Below are 8945 nucleotides of genomic sequence, written 5' to 3'. Positions count from 1 at the left end.
ATACCCCGTTCCCTTCGTCACAACACTTACTCATACTGCAGAGTCCGGCAGTGGGCGTGCAGAGGCAGCGGCGGCGACGACATGTGCGGGAGGAGTGGCCTCCCAGCTAGTGGCCGGGAAGCCAATGTGCTCGCTCCTGCCTGTCTGATTGACAGGCAGGGAGCGAGCGCAGTGTAAATGAATTAGGACCGATTGCCCAGCCGCAATCAGTCCAAATTCAGGCGTGACGTCACGCCGTACTGCAGCCGGCCACTAGGAGGGAGACCCCTAGTGGCCGGTTTTTGAACGTAAAATTCACCCATAAAATTAAAAAATAAATAATGAAAATATATTACAGATATGTTTTAGTACATAAGTACTACAACATATCAAAAAATAAAGTTGGTGACAGTGCCCATTTAAATCTACCAAATTCCAACCTTTTTGGAGGGTTTTATTACAAAGCTAAAACCTAGTCCAACATTAGTCTTATGATGACAATCCATAGGTAAGCAGATTCTTTCAAGAAATGAATTGGTCAAAACTTAGGGTTAAAGTCTCAGTTGTCTAGTGAAATTTCAGTGTCTCCTTTTTTTGTCTCCATGATTAACATGCTTTCTCTTTGGACTCTTATGTCTATATTATGCTCATGTAAATTTGGCCTAAGTCCCAGCCCGGCCGTGAGTCTAGAAACCCACACTTAAACGATCATAGACACTGTCACTATGATGTCACTATGATGTCACTATGATGTCACTATGATGCTTTCAGTTTGGGTCTCTAGACCCTTGGTTGGACCGGGATTTGTGTCCGTAACACCCTTGTGTACATGCAGCATTATCCTGACCATCAAAACTGTAGTTTTGGTGGCAATTACTTTAGCCTCTGAAGTTGGTGATTAGTGATTTTTCAGCTTTTGGGTGTGTTTTTTTTGTTTGTTTGTTTCATCTTTTCTTGTTTGTTTTGACCTGTTTTGTTTGGATGATCACATTTTTTTCCGGTTTAGGGTTCTCTGTGATGGTCAGAACTTCGGGCCTTTTCTTCCTCTCAAAGGTGTAGCACTCTACTTTTTCTTCCGCTGACACCGCTCTGGTGCTCACTAGACTGAAGCCTTCCCTGAGTAAGATATCCAGCAGGAGTCCAAGCACATTGGTTCCATTTAGTAGTTTCCTCTGGTCCGGTTTTATGGAGACATACCTGTGGAAAAAAGTAACGTTAGTTCATCCATAAAAAATGTTAGTCAATTCATAGAAAACTGACTGCACTAGAACCCTAGTGTGAAGACAAGTAATATATATATATATATATATATATATATATATATATATATATATGCATTCAATGTATAGGGAGATGACCCACTCATACTTGACAGTTGCCAATTTAGGCATTTCCAGAAGAAATAATAGAGGAACAGCTCCTGAATTATTACTGCATAGGGAATACAAGTATGTTCTGAGAAATGTTTATATATTGTAAACCACTGTTTAACTTTCACTATTCCAGATAGAATACTCCTCAGCACTGCTACTTTTTCGTGCTTAACCCTCTATCCTCCAATGTTGTAGACAGTCAAACTAGCCCGGTGGTGCTCTCTGTAAATAGCACGTGTATAACCAATGGCCTCCACGAGAGATGAATAACAGCGGCTTTAACTCCAGTCTTCTTTATTCATATTGAAGAACAAATATTCACATGCAGTGCAGGACAGGGTTGTAAGAACATAGACAAGGGGTTGCTTCTTGGGCCAAAAGTGCCGTTTCACACTATGCGCTTCAACTGGCCCACAACTAGAGGTGAGTGCCCTGTTATTAATTTCTTGTGGAGGCCACTGTTTAACCTTTATTTTTTTTATTTTTTTTATTTTTTTTTTACTGCTTTTTGTTTTTGGCTTTTTGACATACAAATTCAATAATCTGAAAGCTATCTCCCCTTATTTCATACACATGAATGTTCATCTTGGCTGAATGTTCATGTATTTAAAGGGGAGATAAGCTGTTGCCAGACAGCTCTGGTGGTGTCAACATTGGGGTCAGGAGGACCCCAAACACTTTAGAGTTGGCTTGTCCTTTTGAGATCGGCAGGATCAACTAACTTTTCACAAAGGTGTATGGAGGAACGCTTGTTTAAAGGGGTATTTCAGGCAAAAACATTTTATGTCCTATCCATTTTATGCCCGCTGCTGAGAACCCACGCCCCCCCCCCCCCCCTGCGATCTCCCTGCAGCACCTGCATTCTATGCGGGTGCTGAGTCTCCAGTTACGGAAACTTTCGGGACTGGGGACGTCACGCCACGCCCCCTCCATTCATGTCTTTGGATAGGGGATAAAATGTTTTTGCCCGGAATACCCCTTTAAGGTTGCAGCTCATTAGCAGTACCGAAAATAGTTATGGCATCCCTTTTTTCAGAAAATAACCGAAATTGCAGTAAAAATTATGTGCTTATCACTTATGTGCAGTGATGTTGGTCATTGGTGGTAAAGCACAGCAAAAAATCATGCAGCGGTTAGTTAGGTGCAGTACCGCTAAATAACCACAACAGAGCTTAGGGTCTATTCACACGTACGTATTCTGCGCAGAATTTTCTGTTGCAGATTCCAATGTAAACTGAATGACTGAACACAGATTCAAATCCTGCGCATCAAATTTGATGCGCAGAATTCTGTACGTGTGATTAGACCCTTAAAGGACCCTTTTAACAGACTGAAAATTGCTAGTTAACACCCAAACAACTGATGGATCATTCACCAATGCAACAAAATCTCAAAGCATTGTACATGCAATTGCACATTTACTCCACTATAATGCAAAAACAGGATTAAAATTTTTTATTCACAAAAATGAGCTGTGTTGGTAAAATAATGCATATGCCAAAACACCCCAGGATGAGAGTATATACATATCCTAATGCAAAAAAGCTTTACTGCATGTCTAAATATGAAAATAAATTACATGTAAGATTATTTTAATTGCATTGGGCATTTCAGATTATTATTAATAATAATTATAGAAAAATTGGGGGAAATGTATAAAAGCTGTACGATCAAAGTCAAACGTGAAATTGTCTCTCAATTGCAGAAAAATTTACGACGTTTGTCAACAATGCGCTCCCCATGCACTTCACTTTTTTATTATATCTTAGCATTATTGCTAATAAAATGCACATTTTTTTTCAAAGAAAATCGCAAATATTTGCGCAAGTTGACTACAGCCCAAAGCAGACTTATCCTGTTACATATGTTTTCTAGTTTGGATGCATATACTGTACATAGTTTCTGCAAACAATTAAACAATGTGATAACTTGATAGATTTGTCGCACTCAAACAAGCACAGGCACTTTAGGATATGCAAAGCACTTCATAAACACCGCAAAATATAAATTCCCCCCGTTGCCTTTGATGGCTGTTGTGCAGAATAGGTGTAGATCATTTGACAAGACGTCTCTTGCTGATGTCTTACAAGATAGTATCATATGCAAGAAGAATTACGGGATGGACTTATTTCGTATAGATCATAATACATTTGGAATTACCTGGCTCCGAACTGGTCTCCTGTTGAGTAGTCTGTTCCACTCTGAAACACCAGGTCATGATGTGATGGTCTTTGTAGAGGTATAGGTGCCATGGGTTTTTGGGAGCCATATGGAAAGCTCCAGCCTTGAACTCCTATTGGTTGCTCTATATACATGACAATGCGATCAGCAAGAGCTTCAATAGTGCTGCTACATGAACAGAAGATGCGGAAAAAAGCATGAGTTTCCTGAAGTAGAAAACGCACTTCTAGGATTTCCATTCTGGGCCGATAGAAGTTTTCTTGACCCAACTGTTCAGCCAACGATGGAATCTGATAGAATTCTGCTTCTCTCTGAAGCCTTTCATAATCTGAGAAGTCTGAAGGCAAAGTCAGCTGTGATGTCCTGAGATAATCTAAAATGTAGTTGAATAGAGTTCCATCCCGGTCCACAAAATATTGGCCATTTACTATTCTAAAGTCCCGATCGCTGCCATCCAGCAGATGTGCAAATTTTGACTCTGGAAATCTAAGAAGAGTAGATGTTAGAGTGGTGAACTTCATGCCCCCCACATTGAGTGTTATCACTTCTGGGTTGCTCATTCTGGACCACCTTCCACAGTTTTAGAAAGTTTTCACTAAGAGCTTCCAGCAGGCTACACAACAGAAAAGCCCTGTGCCTGGCAACCACAAGCTATACACAACGTCTGTTAGTTGCCTGGGAACACCCATGTTCCTCCCATGACATTCAGAAGAACACTTATGCAAATCAACAAGGAGAATGGATTTAAGTTTACTCAGATCATGAGCATTTTATTAACATTTGTTGTGTTTTAAGCTTTTTCTTTTTTTTTTTTACTTCGCTTTAAAATATTTTTTTTTTACAGTTTTAGTTTTAGTATTCATTTGCTCCACCAGACTTTTGTGTGCAACATCATGCTTTACTGGGAAAAACGGGAAGTAAAATGATCAAAAGAGTGAGAATGAATGTAATATTTATTTCATTTCAGTCTTTTATTCTCTTGTTTTATTGACTTAGTACAATTATATTTTTTAAACCATTCCTACTTCTTTATAATTACTACTTCGTTCAATGTCATAAAATCTTCCTATACCAATTCCTCATGTCATGTGATACTTTTCTTTTGGTTGATAAAACTTTGTCCTGGTCATATGAAGGACACGTGCATGGCTTATTACAGGACACAGCTCTGATAACTGTATTGTAACATGCTATGCATCTGTGTGTCCATCACATAAAAAAAAAAAAAAATTATCTATATCTATCTATCTATCTATCTATCTATATATATAAAAAGAGAAGGCCTGACTCACTGGCTCATCAACGCCCAGCCTAAACCCTTGGACCTAGAAAGCTGAATTTTTTCACAGGTGTTGTTTTTAAGCCTAAACGAGGAATAAGAAAGGATTTTTCGAAATTCAACCCTTAAAAGGGGGTGAAAAAGGGGTTGAAAGTTTGTATGGAAGTCCGTCATTTTTGAAGCTAGAAGCATGAAACTTTGTTTTTAGGCTAACAATTAGAGATAAAGAAACACATGTTTTAACGTTTTCTAAAATTCCACCCCTGAAGGGGTGAAACGGGGGTTCAAAGTTTGTATGAATTAACTCCTTGCTGCAGAACGCTGGGTATACCCGGCGCTACGGCACGGGAGGGTTATGAAGCGAGCTCAGGAGCTGCTATCAGCAGCCAGGACCCGTGGCTAATGCCAGACATCGCCGTTCCGGTAGATGTCCGGCATTAACTCTTTAGACGCGGCGATCAAAGTTGAAAGAATTCAGGTTGTTTGGATGCCCGTAGACTTTACCCAGAGCGGCCTCATTACTATAGACTCGTAAAAAGTAGATATGTTACCCCAAATTTAACGCGAGCGAAGCCGCGGGCAAAAGCTAGTTTCATATACATATATGTGTGTGTGTTAAAACTGGAATAACTCTTTAATGATTAAGTTTCTCTCTTCCCTGGCCCTACCTCCAATTATTTTCTCTGTATATACTATTACATGATGGCAAAACTGCACTACACCTTTCCCCATGCCTCACTCACCTCACTAAATATTCACGGAGGACCCATGTGAGCGCACTGTGGGAGAGTATATGGGAGCAGAGGTGGCAGAGGCAGGAAAGCTCTGTTTGCTGGCTCCCGCCTCCATTGCACAAAGGACTGCATTAGCATATCAGCAACGGACCCCAATACTTCTTGTATCTCCTGAATGGCGGCACCGATCAGTTAGTTATGTCATTTTAATCCAGTTCACCTGCTCTATATCCTTGTGCATTATATTTAGTGTAGGTAAACCAGATGTCAGTTTCCTTCCAAAGTACAGGGTGGGCCATTTATATGGATACACCTTAATAAAATGGGAATGGTTGGTGATATTAACTTCCTGTTTGTGGCACATTAGTATATGTGAGGGGGGAAACTTTTCAAGATGGGTGGTCACCATGGCGGCCATTTTGAAGTTGGCCATTTTGAAGTTGGCCATTTTGAATCCAACTTTAGTTTTTTCAATAGGAAGAGGGTCATGTGACACATCAAACTTATTGGGAATTTCACAAGAAAAACAATGATGTGTTTGGTTTTAACGAAACTTTATTATTTCATGAGTTATTTACAAGTTTCTGACCACTTATAAAATGTGTTCAATGTGCTGCCCATTGTGTTGGATTGTCAATGCAAACCTCTTCTCCTACTCTTCACACACTGATAGCAACACCGCAGGAGAAATGCTAGCACAGGCTTCCAGTATCCGTATACACTGCTATATACTACTATATACACTGCAGGAGAAATGCTAGCACAGGCTTCCAGTATCCGTAGTTTCAGGTGCTGCAAAATGGGCAAAACAAAAATTGGAACAGGACCCTCAGTTTACGCAGAAGATTTTGTTCAGTGATGAGGCAAACTTTTATGTGAATGGTGAAGTTAACAAACAAAACCACCGCTATTGGTCTGACACTAACCCACATTGGATAGATCCCTCCAAGACTGTTGGAATCCAAAAATTGATGGTATGGTGTGGTATATGGGGTACAAAGATAGTGGGGCCATTCTTCAACCTCAAGGCCACTGGATACGTGAAATTGCTACATGATGATGTGTTTCCCTCTTTATGCACTGAAGCTGGCACGTTCCCTGAGTTTCTCCAGCAAGATGGTGCACCACCACATTATGGGTGTCAGGTCCGAGCATTCCTAGATGAACAGTTTCCTGGAAAGTGGATTGGTCGTCGTGGGCCAGTTGAATGGCCCCCAAGGTCTCCCGATCTGACCCCCTTAGACTTTTATCTTTGGGGTCATCTGAAGGCAATTGTCTATGCTGTGAAGATACGAGGAATATTGGGAATAACTGCACAGAGAATACATTTTAATCCGCACCACACTGCAAATGTCAAAGACATTTGGGACATTTTCAGAAAGACTAGCTATCAGAAAATACTGAGAATTTTAAGATCAGCTGTGGGGTAGCAAAATAGCAACTGCCCCAAACAAACCATTAGGGAAAATGATAAAGCAGGTTAGGTTGATCCCTGTTATTCATAACAGTTATATGTTGGTTAGAACACAAGATGTAAGCCTTATGCGTAAATTAATAGGTTGTATTTAAAGTGTAAATCCAGAGCTAATCTCCTGCCCAATGTGCACAGATTGGTGCAAACACAACGCCCAGCAAATTTCGTTCATCAGAAAAGGCCTCATGCACGGAACTTGCTGGGTGCCGTACTGTGCTGTCACACTGACTTTATGCCCCTCTGTCTGTGAAAAAGTTTTCAGAAGGTATCTGTAATAAATATGATGCCACACAGAATACCGACAGGACCTATGTTCAGATGACCTCTTCCCTGAACTCAGGGTTTAAAGGGGTTATCCAGGAAAAAAAATGTTTTATATATCAACTGGCTCCAGAAAGTTAAACAGATTTGTAAATTACTTCTATTAAAAAATCTTAATCCTTTCAGTACTTATGAGCTTCTGAAGTTAAGGTTGTTCTTTTCTGTCTCTCTGTGCTCTCTGATGACACGTGTCTCGGGAACCGCCCAGTTTAGAAGCAAATCCCCATAGCAAACTTCTTCTAAACTGGGTGGTTCCCGAGACAGGTGTCATCAGAGAGCAATTAGACAGAAAAGAACAACCTTAACTTCAGAAGCTCATAAGTACTGAAAGGATTAAAAATTTTTAATAGAAGTAATTTACAAATCTGTTTAACTTTCTGGAGACAGTTGATATAAAAAAAAAAGTTTTTTCCTGGATAACCCCTTTAAGTCCGGTTGCTTAATAGCCATAAGTTTCTCTGAGACTGCATTGTACATGTAAATAATATCTTGTGACCAGAGCTGCTGTTCCTTGGACGGGATTTCATAATCCACTGAATGCAGCTAACACCACTCCTGAGTAGTACAAGTGCCAAATATTTCCACTATGATAAGAGAACTGGGATTTGGATAAGTTTGCACTTTCATATTTGCTCGTATTTTTGGAATGTTTTATTAAGCAATTTCTTTTTTTTTCCTTTTTTTTTTCCTTTACTTTAAAAATACAAATGGTTATTGCAGTATTTAAGAGCTGAGGCAAAAATAACTTTACATCAGTAAAGACGATACAGATGTAATTAACCCTCCCTTGCTCCAGCTGCACGTGAGTTACTATTGTCAGTAAAAAGTCCCAATGCAATGAAGATGTTACTATATTACCTGTTGTTGTGCAGAACTCTACATGGGCTGTTATAGCTGGATCACCGAGTGTACTCATCAGCACCCGACTACCATGCATCCTGGTCAACATGACAGCCAACCATAATGACTAGGAAAGTTTTCTACAGTAGCAAACTTTCCTGGCTCTCAATACAAAGTATCCTTTCTTGTCCCTTAATTCACTGATAGAATTAGGCACATTTATTGACAAAAAATAAATAAATACCGTAATACAGCCAAAACTTGGCATTTAGTCGTGTCTCAGGCAGATATGTGAATAATAACAGCTGTGGTCTGACTTGATACTGGTTCTTGCCAAAAGAGGGCATAAAAGTACTTTCCCTGTTGCCCTATCAAAAGGCTCTCAGAGACTACTTTTGGGTAGTGTACCTCAAGGCTCTTGGTGAAGGATCATTGACATTTTGCCCACTTGACAAACTTTAAGAGGGGTGCATCATTGTGCTGAGAAAAGTAGTAGGGTCAATTTGATTAATTGCAACCATCTAGGCCATGCTGACCAAGCTGTTAGAAGGTGTTGGAAGCAGTGGCTATTTGAGGGCAAGCACACATGGTAACAGATTTGGAAGGCCCAGACAGACCACTAGTAGAGAAGATTGAGCCGAACAGCTTTCACAATTTCCTGATCCACTATCCAGACACAAGTACCACGTTAATTACACACCACTGTCTATGCCTGGGCCATTTTCAGGTGCTAAACAGAAGGATATTTGGTGTTATGACACCCA

At 40.1% G+C, this 8945-nt stretch overlaps 1 protein-coding gene across 1 annotated transcript; it reads right to left on the bottom strand.

The window, feature by feature from the left end:
- Positions 1 to 803: 803 nt before the first annotated feature.
- Positions 804 to 4093, bottom strand: KCNRG (potassium channel regulator). The gene is made up of 2 exons (XM_056560365.1): positions 3513 to 4093; positions 804 to 1176 (listed from the first exon to the last, which is right to left on the bottom strand). The coding sequence occupies exons 1-2, from the start codon at positions 4091 to 4093 to the stop codon at positions 924 to 926; spliced, it is 834 nt and encodes a 277-aa protein (XP_056416340.1). The 3' UTR covers positions 804 to 923.
- Between the last annotated feature and the right edge of the window lie 4852 nt (positions 4094 to 8945).

Source organism: Hyla sarda, chromosome 2, assembly GCF_029499605.1.
Source record: "Hyla sarda isolate aHylSar1 chromosome 2, aHylSar1.hap1, whole genome shotgun sequence".
Classification (NCBI taxonomy): domain Eukaryota; kingdom Metazoa; phylum Chordata; class Amphibia; order Anura; family Hylidae; genus Hyla; species Hyla sarda.
This window is presented reverse-complemented; position numbering and strand designations above follow the sequence as displayed.

What these genes read in the sequence shown, in the direction of transcription:
- KCNRG (XM_056560365.1), bottom strand. Translation starts at nt 4,093, where the DNA reads ATGAGCAACCCAGAAGTGATAACACTCAATGTGGGGGGCATGAAGTTC. An exon ending in GGAGACCAGTTCGGAGCCAG is followed by an intron (nt 1,177 to 3,512) that starts GTAATTCCAAAT and finishes TTTTTTCCACAG; the next exon opens with GTATGTCTCCATAAAACCGG.